The 18,722-nt window shown below is 48.7% G+C and overlaps 1 protein-coding gene across 1 annotated transcript; it reads left to right on the top strand.

The window, feature by feature from the left end:
- The first annotated feature begins 2,582 nt into the window (after positions 1-2,582).
- On the top strand, positions 2,583-11,472 carry LOC119217182 (guanine nucleotide-binding protein subunit alpha-11-like). The gene is made up of 8 exons (XM_037470643.2): positions 2,583-2,727; positions 3,050-3,211; positions 4,888-5,072; positions 5,598-5,752; positions 6,535-6,663; positions 7,147-7,276; positions 7,974-8,127; positions 10,448-11,472. Exons 2-8 carry the CDS (start codon positions 3,061-3,063, stop codon positions 10,651-10,653), a joined length of 1,110 nt encoding a protein of 369 aa, XP_037326540.2. The 5' UTR covers positions 2,583-2,727; positions 3,050-3,060; the 3' UTR covers positions 10,654-11,472.
- The last annotated feature ends 7,250 nt before the right edge of the window (positions 11,473-18,722 follow it).

Below are 18,722 nucleotides of genomic sequence, written 5' to 3'. Positions count from 1 at the left end.
TCTTCTTCTTCTTCTTCTTCTCGTTCTTCTTGCTGCCTGGCTCTCTCTGCTGCTGCGGCTGCCTGTTACGATGACGGTACGACACCTGAGACGACCTCATCATTTAAAGAGCCGTAACACTCTCTCCGACTCGGATTAATCCCCTGTGCCCATCATGGAGTAGCGCGGTGCTCTCGGTACCGCAAGGTTGGCGGTTCGAATCCCGGCTGCTCCATGTGCCATGTCGAAATGTCCCTGAGCAAGACACCCAATCCCCAATTGCTCCCCAGGCAAAAATGTAACTTTTTAACCCGATGTGAGTCGCTTTGGATAAAAGCGTCAGTTAAATGACATGTGATGAGGACACCGAAACCACAGATACTTAACTTCCTGTGGGAAGTGGGAGGAGGAGTCCACTAGTTCATTCCACGCCTGATATGCCTTTACCCTTCCCTGGCATGTTGTCTTCCTGCGTTCCTTCCTTCTTTCCTTGTTTTCTCTCTCTCTTGCCAAAAAACCATTTGTTGAAGCACGAGTTGACAGATGTTAACACTTTGCTTCTACACTATAACTGGTATTAATGTATTAATTAAACGGTCATTAACACATAGCTTTTATACAACCAGATATTCTAAGAATCAAATGTACCCGGAAATATTTAGCACTTAGTTCCCCATACACTCGTTGTGACTTGTTGTTAAACCACCATCTCAAATATCACACACGCATTTACATTAGAGGATTAACACCTTTGAAAAATGAAGTTAATAACGTCGAGTGCAACATGCCACGAGTCCACAAACGCCTCCCTCTTGGTCTCTTGCCTCACCTTGTTCCCATGGCAATACAGAGCTTAGGCAATCTCAATATCTGAGACAATGAAGGCCTGGACCAACCGGTTCTGCTGGCTGAGACAAAAGATTGACACCCAAATACCAGTCGAGGAGGAGCGACGAACTACGTATTGAGCTCTTCAACCTGTGCTTCAAAAAACACCTGTGCATATGACAAAATGAAATTGTTTAGAAAGCGTAAATCCTTTGGATGTTAGTGATGTTTCGTAGTGTACAAAGTTGATTATTTTAAATGCCTATTAACTCGTAAAGCTAGTCAAATGCACACCAAGCAGGTAATACACAATAATCAAAATGTAGTGCGCTCAATGCTGGCAAGGCCAAGTTGAAACTATCAGGTCATGTAATAGAGAATGACTCAGTGAAACTTCTGCCCGTGATTTCCCATCAGCTCCCTCAGCTGAAACATGAAGCAGGGGAGCCTCTGAAGAAACTTTATCCAATCATTCAGCCTGCTGTCAACCCACGAGGAATTAAACCACGACAGCTTCCGGTACATGCTCAAAAATAAGGGTTGAGCAGGTCGATCCAAAACAAACAAGTACATTAAAAACCACATTTAGAAAGTCACTTTATATGAAAAATCTACTACTACTTGACAAAAGACATACAGCTGTAATAATACGTGCACAAAAAAACACCCATTAAAAGTAAATTAAGAACCTCGAGGAACTGTTATACCTCTTTATCTTGTTTTAGATCTTTGTCAGTAAACACATACTATAACGTCACGCTAAGGGTTCCAGTGACACAAATTGATTCGGTCAATAACCTGATGTCAGAAATAAATCCATGTGCTAAAACCCAAACAAATCTCTGTGGTTGAAAGTATCATGTTATCATACACTGGACTTTTAACGTAAACGCCCAAAATGTCAAAGATAATAAAGCGGGTGCTTCAGCCATTCGAAGCCCAGTTGTTTGACATAAGCCATTACATCACATGTGTTGCCTTTCGGCGGCTTTAACAGCATTGTGTATCCTGTCACATCCATTCACGTCACGGAAGACTCTTGATCAACTATCGCTATTTGCTCTGGGACAATATTCCAGGGGAGTGGTCAGAATCAACAATAAATCACACAGTGTGGGGGAATAGCTGTACTCCTTCACAATGTACACCGAGTTCAACTTAATGTTTGGTAAGAATTCAGTGACGTCACATGGCAGGTGTTTTTCCTTCATTAAGGAATTATGTTACAAGAAAAGGAAGATAATTCCCAATGTCCCTGATGTAAAAAGTATAGCAGTGTTTTACGCAAAATGTACGGAGAGTGTAGAAAGTTGCCCTTATTTTTTGTGTTAACATACTATATAGTAGTTAATTACAATTAATATTTGTTTTGCATTTAAATCTTGACCTGATAACCATAGCTGGTGTAGCTCACTGCTCTATTTAAGCAAACCTGTGTTATTGCTATTTCAACCTTCACAAACATATTTCACTATTTTTTTCCCAACAATTCCCAACACCTATTCAATTCCCTCCAACCACCGCACTCCACACACGAACGGTATCAAAATAGTCATCGGCGGGCTCTTATTTTGTAGGCACAAGCGCCTAACTTCCGGGCGCTGCCGCGGTCGCTTGCCGCGCTGTCTCGGCGCGTCGCGGCCCGCAGCGCATTCCTCCTCCGGAGTGTTTTCAGCGAACCGTAGAAACCGGGACGCATTCCTCTGAAGGCGCGGTGGACTTTCCCGAGCGGCAGGTTGTTTCGCGGGGGGTGACCAAAAAGTGGAGAAAAAAAAAAAGCCCGAGGTGTTAGACGCAGGTGGAGGTGGACTAGGAGGAGGGCGGGGGTGGAGAGGGGGACACCGGTGGGACATGGACAGCGAGAGACGATCGGCGCGTGAAGCTGCTCCACTGCAGGGACCGTGACGGACTGATTTGGAGGTTAGGACTACTTTTTTTGGGCGACTTCTTGTAAACTCTCCTCTTGAAACCATTTGGATTAACACCTCAGCAGGCGTTTTGGTGTATGGCTTTGTAACCGGTTATTAAAGTTATAGCCTGCGACTTGTTTACGTGCGCGCAGTCAAAAATCAAATTTCCGGGTGCGCGAGTTAGAATAAACCCCGACAGGTCCAAAGTGATTCAAACAAAACAAAATCAAAAATCAAATGACCACCGCGCAACTTAACGACGAGATTTTACGACCGGTCCTTATCAGCTCATTACGCACAGAGGGGATTATTCATTGACAGTCTCATTTCAGTGGTTTTCACCATGGCGGGCTGCTGGCAGTGGTGCCACCGCAGCTGTGCGTGCTGTCTGTCCGAGGAGGAGAAGACGAACCTCGCCGTGGACAAAGAGATCAAGAGGATCCTCAAGCAGCAGAAGAAGAAGGAGAGAAGGGAAATCAAAATCCTCCTGCTGGGTCAGTGATTTGCACACGGCGCACAATGTTTCTTTCCTGTTTGATATCAGTCGTGGGCGAGTTAAGCAAATGAAAGCAAAATATAAATGAGAAAAATGAACACAAGAAGCAATTAGGATAATACAATTTGTAATAGTGCCAGAGAAATCCAAGAGGCCACCATAGATGGATTGAAGTGAAAAACGGCTCGGCCTGTTTGCTAGAGACGACTATGTGAAGCATGTGTCACGGCGTGAGTATGCAAAGTATGATCCAGATGGGGATCAGTTTTACTGACTCAACAGCTGGTTGGATGACTTTCTGACTGAGGGCAGCGTGAACTCGATGGAGTTCGATAGAGGTGTGACAAAAGGGTCCAGAGAAGACGCCACCCGGCCCCAGGACCTACCTGTGCTTGATGTTTCAGTGGGGTCAGAGAGATGTAACATGAAGAGGTAGAGGTGCCAATATTAGAAATCGGGCAGATAGTGACTCAAGGAGCTGCATCAGAGTATCTGTAACAATGTGGCCGATCTGTTCAATGAAATTCTGTTTGTATACATTTATTTCACAGCTGGTTTTTCTACTGTTGTGAGTCATTCGATCCTGGAGGATGGGTTTACCACCTCCGGTAAATGTCCCTGGGGGAAACCCTGCGATCACACGGAGAGACGATAAACAATAACATGAAATCATTGCCCAAGAGTGTCAACAGAAGAACTAAAGCCACATAATCCTCCAACCGAACGGGGTTGGAGGATTAAACGCCGTTCTTTAGGAGCGGTTTATGAGAAGTGACAGGCGAGCGTCTCCGTTTCCTCTTGCAGGTGACTGCTTGCTTGATTGATTGATCGATCGATACTCCTCCACAGAGCAACAGACAACACCGTGAACGGCAACTAAATCCCTGTTGCTCTGCAGCCTGTCTCCTCGTGGAGCAACGCAAACACACACACACACACACACACACATCGACAACGTGCTGTGAGACACAGAAACACAACAAAATGAAGGACGCTGCGAGGTGTCAGTACACAGATCATTAGATCAATTAAAATCATAGCAAATAAATGGAGGTCTTCTTTTATCTCAGAGACTGCTGTCAACAGCAGTTGAACCGGACGGTCACTGTTGTGGTTTACAGGTTGTTATCTTTCCATCACTTGACTGCAGGTAGTATCTGAGAAACGACGCTGTAGTAACTCATAGCGTCTCGGGGAAATTCCGCTTCTGACAACTTAGGGCTTCTGCTCTGTTTACTTGCTGTGACTTTAACAAAACCCCGCTTTTGCCTTGTCAGAGTAGCAAATACCAACCGCCTGTTTTTGTTATACATAAATGGATCAACATTTTTTGCGTTTCCTGTTAAGTACGATGAAAGAACACCTTTTCTTTTATTTCTACTCCTCATGAATACACACCGGTAGCTCCGCTTTGTTGTGGGTGGCACTGTTACCTGAGATCTGAGATCCAATATCTATACAATCTCTATAGCGCCTTTCTGGCCACATAAAAGCTACACAATTATTATTTTGTGTCCTCTTTGAGTGAATCATTTGCACAGAGTGGATCTGGATTTCTGGCGACTCGGTTACATTCTCATTTGAGCTGTTTTGGCCTCCTGACTCCTGAGTGCTGACCTCTGCCCTGGTGACGGAATCGTAATTGTCATCTTCTGGCTCCCATTTCCTCCTCAGGCACCGGTGAGAGCGGAAAAACCACCTTCATCCGACAGATGAGGATCATCCACGGACGAGGCTTCTCAGAGGAGGAGAGGAGGACCTTCGCCAAATGCATCTTCCAGAACATTGTCACCGCCATGAAGGCCATGACAGGAGCCATGACCACTCTCAGAATCCCCTACCACAATCCCGGGAACGAGGTACGAGGCGGGACGCTGTTGTCGCAAACCGTTAGCTCGTCCTCCAGGGGTGAGCGCTGTTAGTGCTGTTAGCGCTGCTAGCTTCTAGCCGCGGGCTCGGACCTCTCTGTGGTCCCTGTCGTACACGGGCAGGCGAGACCAAGTGGTCGTTTGAGTTGTAGCTGCTGCATTTGAAGAAAACAGTGTGGCACAACAATAATAGATTATAATAGACCCGGAGAAGTTGTTTGGGTTGATACCTTAAGAGATACCCGTACCGAGCCCTGACCCAAACACACATGAACACACACACACACACCCAGCCAATTGCTTGAAAACAAACACGTACGTCAGCAGAAGGTTGCGGACATCAGGGCGAGTGTCCCCACTGGACACGTTAAAACAAGAAATATCAAACACGGCGGAACAGAAACGCACACTCAGCGGTCTATGAAAGGAATGAGGCGGTGTCACCGCCATGAGGTTTGCAAGGTCTCAGCCAAATGGCAACGCACTGAGGGCCCGTCATACGCCGATGTCTTTCAGATCTACGCCAAGAGGCTGCAGGACGTGAACACGGTGCAGGTCTCACAGCTGGAGCGAGGCTACGTGGACGGGATCCGACGCCTTTGGGCCGATTCGGGCATCCGGGCTTGTTACAGCCGGCGGTGCGAGTACCAGCTGCTGGACTCCACAGAGTAGTAAGTGGCTGTGTCTCAGTGGAAGTCCAAGAGTTTCACCAGGTGGAACACTGTGTGTGTGACACACGGCCAAAAAAAGCCGTCTGGACGAGTCGTCTTTACCCCCAGTGCTCTGAGGAGGGCAGCAGATGCTGCGTGCTGGATGAGTTTCCATCTTTTCAGTTCATTTCAATATATTCTCAGTTGAAGTTTTTCTTTAATGTTTCGCAGTTTCAAACAAAAAATAGAGCCTTATTTTTGGATTTCAGCCCCACATGTAGCACCCAGAAGGAGGTTAGTGTTATTTTGTCCCGAGACCACTGGGGGGGGCTAGTCCTTTACTCAGATAAGTCGAGTCCTTCTTAATCAACGCGAAAAGCTCTAACGCGCGGCAGATATCCGAGTATGTGATGTGTCACACAACAAAGGGTTTCTCTTCTCTATTGCTGCCCCGCTCCGTGTTTACCCAGCAGCTCCATCACCGCGGCGCGAGCCTGATAAGAGGCAGGCAGCAGCTGATGACAGCTTGTATCAACACGGGCCATAAAGCCAGTCGCCTGTACACAGGCCCCATGTGGACTCACTCCACTCCCCTCCTGTGTTTTTTAACCATCTTTTTTTTTTCTTGCCTCTCTTAATGTTTCTACCATCGTACATCTCGTGTCCCTTCGGGTTAGTTTAACGCGGTCGATGCCGGGTTTGGCGTAAACACAGCTAATATGTTTTACTGGAGGTCTCTTGTTGTTTCAAACAAGACTCTGTTTCTGTTTCTCCTCCTCCTCCTCCTCCTCCTCCTCCTTCAGCTACATGAGCAACCTGGACCGCATCTCCGCCCCGGACTACATCCCCACGGAGCAGGACGTGCTGCGAGTTCGATTCCCCACCTCGGGCATCCACGACTACTCGTTCACCATCAACAAAATCACGCTAAGGTGGGCCGGGGCGTCACATTACCAACATGTCAGGGCGTGAAAGAAAGAAAGAAAGAAAGAAAGAAAGAAAGAAAGAAAGAAAGAAAGAAAGAAAGAAGAGAGGCTTTGTCTGCTCTGGCCTGTTTGGATGCAACGGCGTCACATTTCTGATCAAAGACCTTGGCGGGAAGCGAAGTGCCGCTCTGTGAGGTTTATTTATATTTCTTTTCCAATAGCGGAGGGGTGTGTGACCACAGCCCGAGCAGACAAAGATCAAAGTTAACTCCGGAGGAACGCTTTGTTCCCAAATGAAATGGCACCTGCCCTGAAGTCGTTCAGAGGTGCAGCTCTGAACCAAAATAACCCACACTGAAATAAAAGCTTTTGTTTGCCGTGTCGTGCACAAGTGGCTGTGTCCGTTGAACATGTTGCAAGACATTAAAAAGTCACGAAAGCCAGCATTTATTTTAAAAAATATATAAAGAAACCACTTTGCCCCGACAGGATCGTGGACGTGGGCGGCCAGAAGTCGGAGCGTCGGAAGTGGATCCACTGCTTCGAAAATGTCACCTCGCTCATTTTCCTGGCCTCCCTGAGCGAGTACGACCAGGTCCTGGAGGAGAGGGACACCATCGTAAGCACTAAGTCATACCACAATACTATATTTTAAGTAAAAGTATTATTGGACTCAATGGCTTGTTGTTTGACCATCTAATATCTTTGATTTAAATAAAATTGTCCGTTGCAGCTCTATATCAGTGGATTATTACGACAGCAGCATTGACATATACTGGCTTTTACAAATGTAATTAGTCGAGTTGGAGCTGCTTCTTCTGTATGGTTTAGTCGTTTCAATATTTAAGAATGTATGATGCTGGTATTATAAAGTGAACTAGTAACTCAAACATTTATATAAATGTAGTAAATAGAACCTAATAATGATGTAGTGGAGTCCATCCATTCCACCTTCATCCGTCTTCTCTCGTCCAAACATTTAGTCACTGCTGTCGTTTCATCCGTCAACCAGCAGGTCTCACTCTTGCACAAGAAAACGTGTCCCCCCCCCCTCTCTCTCCTCAGCCCTTGGTACCTTCCCTACCTTCCTCCCTCCCTGTAACTAAGCCGTTTATCTGTCACTGCCATTTTTCAGTCCGCCAACACATTCATTAACCTCCACAGAGGCCCTCGTGCTCCAGAAACCCCACCCCCCCCTCCCCCTCTCTTTCACCCCCCCCTGCCTCCCCCATCTCCTTAAAGGACTGCTCCCTCTCTGCTTCAGACATCCGGATCTGTCTTGTCTAATATATTGAGAGTGCTGTCTTTGTTTTCAGAACCGTATGCACGAGAGTCTGGCTTTGTTCTACACCACCATCCATTCTCCGTGGTTCCTCAACACCTCCATCATCCTCTTCCTCAACAAGACGGACATCCTGGCCGACAAAGTCCAGACCTCTGACCTGCAGAAATACTTCCCCAGCTTCACAGGTAAGCGTGAGTTTAAATGTCGCTGATGGACGCCGCTTCCCAGACGGATATATAACATATTGACGTTTTGTGACGGCCGTTAATGAATGAATCCGTTCAATGCCACCACGAGATTGACTTTTCTTTTTCTTTTTGGCAAGAAAGGTCTCAACAACAACATTTTATAGATGGCCTTGACATTCTGTGCACGTGATGATCCATAGTAACTTTGGTTATCCCTTAACTTTAACTTCAAGCTCAAAATTGTAAAAGGTCCAATACTTTGGTTTATGACAAACTCCCAGTGAAACTAATGACGGTCCCCTCCGCCTCAGCTGTACTTAGCGCTGAGTACTCAACGTTAGCATACTAACACTAAACTTGTTCAGGTCTGGTTCAAAGTGTTAGACGTTTTTTTAAATAGTTTTCAGTGACTATTGAAGCACTTTAATTGCTGCTCTTGCAGGTTTAGTCTAATCTAAGCTGAGGTTTGATAGTATACGTAGTATAATAGTCACTATGGAGATGGTGGTGCGCTTTATGGTTGTGCTAAAGACAACCGGGATGGAAAACATTTATTTGGCTTTTGGTTAAATTGAGAAAAAATCTAGCACTATCTTGATTATTTGAAATTCGCAATGCTGTTTTCTCCTCGGAGCGATTTGCTTTGACACGCAGCTACACCTCGTCACATCTGGCTGCACCCACTAGAAATTATGTGTCATTAAAAATGAAATACAAAGAGTCATTTGCCGAGAGATTTCAGCCACAGCGTGTCCCTGCCTCTGAATCCTCCATCCCCGTCCTGGCTTCACCATCTCTTCAGCTATAGCGTTATTTCTTTCCCTCTCTTTTGAGCACACAGACACACACACACACGCACACACACACAAACAAGGTTACAAATGAGTCACTTCCAGGTACTTGGTGTGCTTAATGATGTGGCTGCAGCCTGCTGTTGTGCCCTAATAGTCCTCGCGCCCCCCCCCCCCACCCTTCACCTTCTGTTGCCCATGGCAACACAGACCAATACTGTGCTTCACATCAGCCCTGCACACCTTAACCCCCCCCCCCCCCTCCCGCAAAGTGTAAATGTGTGAGGTGTGTGTGTGCAAGGTGGGAATTAGGAACTTAAATTGATTGTGCGTGTGCGTGTGTGTGTGTGTGTGTTTGTGCGCAGTACGACCACTGTGTTTCACCATCAGTGTTGGAATAGTGACTCATTCTTTGGTCAAGCCACTTGATGTCCATTTAACGTTAACAGCAGCTGGGTGCAGTTCCTCCCTGGCTGGCTGCTGTGCGGGGACGGCGGGGCACTTGTGACCGCCGCTGTAACCACGCGGCGTGAAGGCTGCCGCGATCAAACGTTAACGCAGCGAGGAGCTTGGTGGTCTGAGCTGAATTGATTAGTCAGTTAAATAATTACTGTGGGGACGCAGAAGTCATTTATCAATAAAAAAAATCCCAGGCCCTGCATCAGGCTTTTTATTTCAAATATACGGGGGGGCGACCAATGATTATTTTAATTTGATTAATTAATCTGTCATTTTTTTTCATAAATTATAAAATGTGAGACAAAAAGTGAGAAACGCATGAAGCCGTTTGACATGACAGGGAATCATTGAAATAATGATGGACTTCCCCGCTAATGTTTATTATCATTGGTTAGTCAGTCCTCTGATAAATGGCGTCTCCTTGATGCTCCAGAGTTCCAACGGACTCATCACAACGTCCTGCTCACAAGGACGGAGGTAGTTATCTCTGTAATAACCATTTACTTAAATAACACAAGAGGAAAACTCGACTAGAATGACCGTCGGTGCCAACAATCCATCCCCGCGGTGATGAGAGCTGCCGATAATCATTGTCATTCCATTTGTAATTGTGCGCTCCGACTGCTCTTTGTCCCAAAGAATACCTGCGGCTGGGATTTTATGAAGCAAAATATTTTCGAGTGAGCTTTTCTTTTTTCCCCAAGATTGTGAAGAATGTAGGGGGAGGATGAAGGATTGTGTCTCCGTGTTATAGCCAAACGTGTCATTTTGTTTGATAGTAGTATTGCCGTACAACCAAATTTTTATATTTACGCTGTCAGTCAAAAGTTGCACTTTCTCATTGACTTAAATGAGAAAATGTCTTTTAACCAAACTTTTTACTGGTATCGTAGACTTTATTTCATTCGATGATTAAAAAAAAGTAAGAGATGTCCATTTATTCGATCAAAATCAGTCAGAAAATGGTAGATGTGATCATTTTGAGTTTCCTTTTACAAAACAACCCATCGATTATAGTTAATTCTTCCGTCACTCCGCTGACCCCGACCTCAATCCGCTGCCACCAGGTAATCGGTGCAACCCCGAGGACGCCAAGAACTACATCCGCAAGCTGTACGAGCAGCAGGCCGGCAACCGCGACAAAAGGGACGAGTGGAAGACCCTGTACCCGCACTTCACCTGCGCCACGGACACCAACAACATCCGCAAGGTGTTCAGCGACGTCAAGGACACGGTGCTGATCAAGGCCCTCAGGGACTACGGGGTCATCTGACCTCCTTTCGACTCTCCGCCTGCACCTCCCGCGCTTCCACCCGCGGCGGCCGAAAAGCCACTTCCTCTTTCTCTCATTTGTGTTTCCGAGGCAACGGTCGGACCTTCATTTTGTCCTCCTCCTCCTCCTCCTGCTGCTGCTGCTGCTCCACCTCTTTCCCCTCATTGGGAGGGAGGAAGGTGGAGAACAAAGGGCCTTCTTTTCCTCTTAAGCAGGACACATGAGGACGTTTAGGGAGATTGGGAGAGACAACTAGACTTGAGTGACTTCTGATCGGGGGGGGGGGAGCGGTGGAGCCAGTAATCACCGTCAGGCCTCTCGGGGGGGGGGGGGGGGGGGGGGGGCAGCCCCCTCCACCCGCTTTGAGTGTTGGGCGGACGCAGCGGACGAATTGAACCGTAATTGAAGCAGGAGCCGAGACGCTGTGAAGTACTGTGCCGCCATTAACGGGGTAATGACTTTTTAACAAGTGGCGGCGGCGCTGGGGTACGGCGGACCTGCCGCCAGGCCTTCGTTTTCAGGGCTTCATCTTGGGTTACGTTTAGGTTCCAACGCTAAACACACACACACACACACACAAAAAAAAAAAACGTTTTCTATTCTGCAACCTGAATGGCATTCCACGCGCTATCGGGGCATCTGGAGTTGTGCGGCTTTTCTCTCAGCGATTAACGTCACGCGGAGTCAACGTCAGAGACACCAAATCCTTATTGACTGCAGCTATCTCGCGCCGGCAGTGCGGCTATCTGAGCGGCTCCGCTCTCCATCCACCGCGATAACATTCACCGCCAGCAGGTTGCTCTGCCTTTGTTTAATGGTGTTGAGGGGGGAGGGAGGGGTTGGGGGTGGGGGGGGGGGTGTCACAACGAATGGACGGTTTATGTTCAAAACACTAGATAGAAAAGTACTTTAAAGCATCACGTATGTGACTGTTAGCTCTGCAGGGCGTTAGCACCTTGCAGCCTGTACCTGTAGCCATCAGAGCGACACACTAAGCGAGTAGCTGGTGGGGGGGCTTTTAGAAGCGAAAGAGACAGATATTTCTCTCAGGAGTTGGTGGAGAACAGAAACTGAGCTAACGGATTTCACCAATTAAAAAGGAATTCTCATGTTTCACCAACAACTGCTGCTTGCCAACGAGTTCCCCATTTACCATGTTCTTTGACGAAGAAGTCAAGGTTGGCTTTATATATTTATTTTTGTGTCAAACAACATTCAGCTCCCGTAAATACGATAAAACCAACAGCAGCTTGTGCACCAACTGTCCAATCAATACCGTGAGCTCGGATCACGGGTAAGGAGGAAACCGGTGGGTTTTAAAAGGTCACGAGTGATGGAAGCGAGACCTGTTTGACTAAAACATGGTGGATTCACACGACCGGTCCGGATGCACGGCGGCGGGGAGGAAAATCCATCTGTTGACAACACGAGGCGGCAGTGTGAAGGCTGTGTGTGTTTAAATCAGTGTGCTGTCCCCCCCCCCCCCCCCCCCCCCCCGTGTGCATCGTCCTCTGACTGATGGGTCTGTTTCGTGGTTTTGGCTGCTCTTTTGTTAATTGTATATATATATATATATATAGGGTTTCAGATCTACACACTACATCTATTTATGAATGTTTTTTGTTTTAATGCCGTTTACCAACAGCACAGAGTGAGATCGTCTAGAAATGTACTTTTTTTTTTTGACATTGGGAAACCTCGTCTCATTGGGTGACAGTGGATTATTTTATTTAGACTCAGGTTGTCACGGTTTGGGTCTGCTCTGTCTTATTTTGTAGTTTTCATGTCTCTGGTGTTCCTGGGTAACTTCACTTCCTGCCTTGGCCTGTCTTCCCCTGTAATTGTCTGCCGTGCCTGATCGTTTCCACCTGTGTTCAATCACCTGCACCTCCCTTGTGTATTTAAGCCCTGTGAGTCTCTTGTCTGGTGTGGCGTCATTACATGTCGACGTTCTTGTGTCCCGTCAAGTAAGTCAAGTCTATGTTTTCAAGTCCAGGTCCCTGTTTTTTTGTCTGTTTTGTTTTTGCCTCCTTCCTCCCCTTTTTTGGTTGGAGTGATTTTGAGTTTGAGTTTTTTGACAATTAAAGTCTTTTATTTTTCAACACTGCATCTGAGTCCTCCCTCCTTGCCCTCGACCGCGTCCCCCCCTGACAGAATGACGCCACCACCTAAGGACTCAGCAGGGTTTGACCTGAGAAACCCGTTTTTGGGAACTCGCCTGGCGTTTGGGGACCCACACGGCACGCAGCTGGCTGCCCGGCGCAACGCCAACCCCGGCTCGAAAGCAGGCTCCAGGCAGCGCCCCGGTCACCGCCCTCGCCGCTCTCCAGACCCAGGTTGGGCCTCGCCGATGGAGGCCAGCGTCCAGCCCCCAGCCCTCGGCGCACGCTGGAAACAGGTGCTGGAGCTGGCCGCCCACCTCCAGGCCAGGTACGACACCCACGCCCTGGACCTCCGCATTCGGCGGCAGCGACGGCGCCAACGACGCCCGTTTCCGCCCGAACCGACCACAAGACCCACACCCCCAGCTCCAAGACCCACGCCCCCAGCTCCAAGACCCACGCCCCTTCCGGCCCCCAGAGTCTCGCCTCTGCCCGTTCCGGCCCCCAGAGTCTCGCCTCCGCCCGTTCCGGCCCCCAGAGTCTCGCCTCCGCCCGTTCCGGCCCCCAGAGTCTCGCCTCCGCCCGTTCCGGCCCCCAGAGTCTCGCCTCCGCCCGTTCCGGCCCCCAGACGCCCGTCAGCGCCCGTTCCGGCCCCCAGACGCCCGTCAGCGCCCGTTCCGGCCCCCAGACGCCCGTCAGCGCCCGTTCCGGCCCCCAGACGCCCGTCAGCGCCCGTTCCGGCCCCCAGACGCCCGTCAGCGCCCGTTCCGGCCCAAAGACTCCAGTCTCCGCCCGTTCCGGCCCCAAGACTCCAGTCTCCGCCCGTTCCGGCCCCAAGACTCCAGTCTCCGCCCGTTCCGGCCCCAAGACTCCAGTCTCCGCCCGTTCCGGCCACAAGACTCCAGTCTCCGCCCGTTCCGGCCACAAGACTCCAGTCTCCGCCCGTTCCGGCCACAAGACTCCAGTCTCCAGCCCCGTCCCCACGGCCCCCGACCATGACCCCTCCAGCCCCGTCCCCACGGCCCCCGACCATGACCCCTCCAGCCCCGTCCCCACGGCCCCCGACCATGACCCCTCCAGCCCCGTCCCCACGGCCCCCGACCATGACCCCTCCCTCCCACCCTCTTGGGACCGCCTGGAAGTCGGTCCTTGAAGGGGGGGTGGGGTCAGGGGTTGGGTCGGCGCCCCCCGCCACGACGACGCCGGAGCCGCACAGCTCGGCGCCCCACACGACGACGACGCCGGAGCCGCACAGCTCGGCGGCCCACGCCACGACGACGGCGGAGCCGCACAGCTCGGCGGCCCACGCCACGACGACGGCGGAGCCGCACAGCTCGGCGCCCCACGCCACGACGACGGCGGAGCCGCACAGCTCGGCGCCCCACGCCACGACGACGCCGGAGCCGCACAGCTCGGCGCCCCACGCCACGACGACGCCGGTGCCGCACAGCCCCCCGAGACCCTGAGGCCCGGCCGCCGCCCCGGCAGGCCGCCGGACCATAGCTGTCGGGTGCCCACCGTCCCGCCCCTTGTCTGATTTTCATGGTTCTGCCCCCCTTTAGGACCGTCTGGAATTCGGTCCTTGAGGGGGGGGTTCTGTCACGGTTTGGGTCTGCTCTGTCTTATTTTGTAGTTTTCATGTCTCTGGTGTTCCTGGGTAACTTCACTTCCTGCCTTGTCCTGTCTTCCCCTGTAATTGTCTGCCGTGCCTGATCGTTTCCACCTGTGTTCAATCACCTGCACCTCCCTTGTGTATTTAAGCCCTGTGAGTCTCTTGTCTGGTGTGGCGTCATTACATGTCGATGTTCTTGTGTCCCGTCAAGTAAGTCAAGTCTATGTTTTCAAGTCCAGGTCCCTGTTTTTTTGTCTGTTTTGTTTTTGCCTCCTTCCTCCCCTTTTTTGGTTGGAGTGATTTTGAGTTTGAGTTTTTTGACAATTAAAGTCTTTTATTTTTCAACTCTGCATCTGAGTCCTCCCTCCTTGCCCTCGACCGCATCCCCCCCTGACACAGGTGGAGGAAGTGGGAAATTCTTTTATTTTGTAATTAATATTAAAGAAAAAAAAAAAAAAACCTCTACTTTCCTTTTGTCTGTGTCCTCTTTCAGACTCACTGGGTGTCTGTGTGTGTCATTGTGTCTCACAGAGACGTAATGCGCTCTCGGCGCTGGCAAAAAAAACACTCAGGATTTGCATTCCATTTTTTCTCTTCGCACACAGGTGTCGCGTCCATTACGGGGGAAAAAACTTTCACCGGCGTCTGAAAAATGGAGATTTGACAGTTGAGGGTGTTTTAGGATTTTAACAGGTGATGGTTGTGATGTTTACGTAAATCGCTTTCCCGAAATAAATTCAGTCAGAGTGGGGGGAAAAAAAAAAGGCATGTTGCGTGACACGCGCTTACATAACAAGTATTACACTGATAGAGGGAGAGTGAAGCATGTCCCAGAGTAATTTCACTAGAATACACCACACAGAAGAAAATCTGCACTCACTCACACAAACACACACATTGTGGCTGGTAATGGCTGTCCGTGCACTGCACCACGAGTGTGTATCCGAGTGTGATCCTGTGGCCCTGGTGACCGTCATTCTCCTCCAGACAACTTGACATTCTCAAGAGTGTGTGAGTGAAAAAGAAGTACAGGGATATGAGTGTGTGTGTGTGTTTGTGTCTGTGGGTGTGTAATCCTCCAAGACAGCTTTGCTTGTAATGAAGGTGCTTTGGTATTTACTTCTATATATTCGCAACGTTAGCATTTAGCAACTTTTGGCGGGATGAACTCAAAACGTAACGATCCGTGGGACGCGGGTGGGGAAGACGATATGAAGTCTACCCGTAGCTGTGCCACTGGGATAAGCCCCCCGTTGGCGTTGAAACGGGAGGTCGGCCCGGTCCGTAGTAAGTAATCGTTTCCCCCTGACACGGTTGTGGGACACTTGTAAGAGGAAGTACCAAAATGAGTGCGAAAAACCTTTCGTGAGCCATATTAAAAACGTATGGATACGAGGACACACTGCTTACAACCCCTCAATCAAATCCAGGGCGGGAAGAAATACGTTTTTTTTTTTTTACTGGTGACATAAATCCTCTGCATGAGCCTCAGTTTGGGGGCAGAAACAATTTTGCGTGTCTGACACTTAAAATGATTGATCCGTCTGGGACCGTGTGCACATGTGCTCTTAAGGGTGAGGGGATTCGACTGCAGGAGGGAAGCCAGGCTGACGCAATGGCCAATTTGTTTGTGTATATCTCAAAAAGACATACCCACAAACCCATCACGGCCATCCGCCCATGGACCCCGCCTTACATCAGCTCAGCTCCCTTGGGTGCCCCCGCCCCACCCCCTAGGTGCAGAGGTCCAGCAGCTCGTGTGATCCGATGTGCAGAAGCACAGCGGAGACGTGAAGCGTGGGGTTTTTAATTTTAAAAAAAAAAAATGCCGCGGCCCAGTTTGTGGCGGTGAACTGGTCTTTTGCTGATAAGTTCACAATGTTCCTTAAAGCAGATACAGATGCCGGATGTGCACCCGCCAAACAGACGCTGCGCACCTGCCGATGTACACACCGATTTCCGGCGCGGGCTGCAATCACAGAAATTACATGTCAAGATCGGTGGGTGAAAATAGCTGCAACAATCTAAACGCCCAGCGAGAGCCGATAGAGGGCCTCGTGCACATGTGACTCCATGGGGATGGTGGAAGCCGTAGTTTGTGATGATTGTGTGTGCTTTTCACACGGGGCCTGCAGGAGATGGGTTACTTTGACTTGGTCTTTTTCAAAAGCCATTTCAGCATATGTTGGCACAAAGAGAGAGCGAAAAAAAAGAGAAAAAAGGCGCTTATCAGCAGAAGAAATGAATCAATTTGCCGGAATGAATCGCCACTCGGTTTCCAGCTGCAACAGCTGCCCCTTTGTAGCTCTGCTGTGTGCTGTTTCAAAGACATTGCTCAGGAGGGGGGGGGGAAGCGTTCCATAAATCCATGCATCCATAAATCTTTAAGGATCTTGACCTGGTTTAACAAGACGTCACCCGGTTCTGAAAACCATTAAAATAAACACCATTAAGAGGAGTTTTTATTCAGTAATACAAATGTCAACTGGTGTTGTTCTTTGCTGGCGTTCGTGTTCTATAAGCTGCAGGTTCATGGGACTATTGTTTGTAGTTGTTGTTGTTGTTGCTGGAGAAATCATCACAAACCATGACATGTGACAGGAAAGATACAAGGGGAAAAAAAGCCTCTGAACAAGAGGCGGCTTGGCCCATCATGAGTTTTTTATATTAAAAATGAATTATAACAAATAGTCAATATTTGTTCTTTTGAAACATGGATTACATACCAGGTAATATTTGTAAATTAAGATATCTGCGCAAAATATTTCCTGCATGTCCTCTCCTTATCCACTTGTCTGAGCTGGTCTCTCGGTCCGTGCCCCAAAGGGGCGGGTCTAAGACGCAGTGAGCCAATCACTGATAAGGTTAATGAGTGACGTTATAATTCCAGCGTCCTAAAACTCATTGAGATTTGGGCACAGCCCTTCGCAGCCCTACGCTGTGCTCTCGTCAGGGCGAGTCTCCGACGCGCCGTTTAACAACACAACAAGAGCGACCACCGTCAGTGTCCTTCCAACAAGACCCGACCCGGACTCGGTACGGAGAAACTAGAGGTGAAACAACTGGACCCGGATCAGCCTGAGCTCACAACCAGACAACGGACCGGCGGTGAAAGGGAAGCCGCACGCACAACGCTTCTGTAGAGACTTCCACACCTGGGATGTTTAGCTCGCTAGTTAGCAGTGTGCTAACGCCGTATTTTAGCGCCATACAACATGGCTACATAGCTGCGACGCACACAGGACTGCGCTAAGGACACGCAACCAGGACGTGGATGAAAACAGGCACATTTAATCTAAAATAATTCATTGTGTGAAGTTTCGTGGGGTTTTTGAGTTGGTCTTCCCTAAACACACTGATCGGGTGTTTCAAACTTGGTTCATTTCAATATATTCATATACATGTTCTAATACATTTAATATAAATATATTTTAATAAATGTATCCTATATTCATATTGGATATTTATAATAGTTACGTATGGTAGTTATCATATTCAGAATATTGTTTTATATATATTCATTTATATACTAAATTGCTTGAATAAGATGTCTTTATTATGTTAAACTGTTGGAATAAATGTTAAATATTTAACTACAAAGTACTAATGCATGTTTAATACCCTTTTTTTGCATTGAATCATACTGGGATGTTTACTGAAAATGATTGGCCAGCCCTACCAAAACAAAAAAAATCCACCAGCCACCACTGCTCTGAAGTGTATTTCTGGATGTGTTCTCTGCTCAGCAACACCTGGCTCGGTCTTCACCTCGCGCTTTGATGAGTTTTTTGGGGGAAACTGCCTCGGGGCTTTTGGCTTAATGTGGAGGAGGCGGTCAAACAAAAACGTTCCCAATTAAAAGAAAGATGAATCGCGCAAGCGGGGCTCCTTGTTGCGGCCCCACTCGTGTGTGTGTTGTGCGTCTCTAAATCTCTGCCGTGCAGGCAGCTCATTAAGCACTAACGGCTGCTCGGCCCCCCCCCCCCCCCCCCCGAACCCATCACACCCCTGTCTGAGGGCGCCGGGAGCTGAGATCCCGGAGCCACGCGGCGCGAGGCGGAGGACCAGGAGGCTCACAGAGGTTTACTGACAAAGAATAAATCTGGTGGTATGGGTCTAAAACATTTGCACGCACACAAAAACACACATCGATTTTGTGTAGATTTGGAAAAGAGGAAAGACGAAAGGGAAAAACATGAATCCCCCGGAAGAGTCTTTGGTTAGGTCATCTGATCATGCAAAATGTGTCCATGAGCAAGACTCAAGGGAACTATGAAAGTGTCTCACTCTGACCGTCGTTATCAGCATACTCAAAAATGTCCAATGCTTCTTTTTATTTTTTATTAAAGGACACA

This window comes from Pungitius pungitius, chromosome 7, assembly GCF_949316345.1.
Source record: "Pungitius pungitius chromosome 7, fPunPun2.1, whole genome shotgun sequence".
Taxonomy (NCBI): Eukaryota; Metazoa; Chordata; class Actinopteri; order Perciformes; family Gasterosteidae; genus Pungitius; species Pungitius pungitius.
This window is presented reverse-complemented; position numbering and strand designations above follow the sequence as displayed.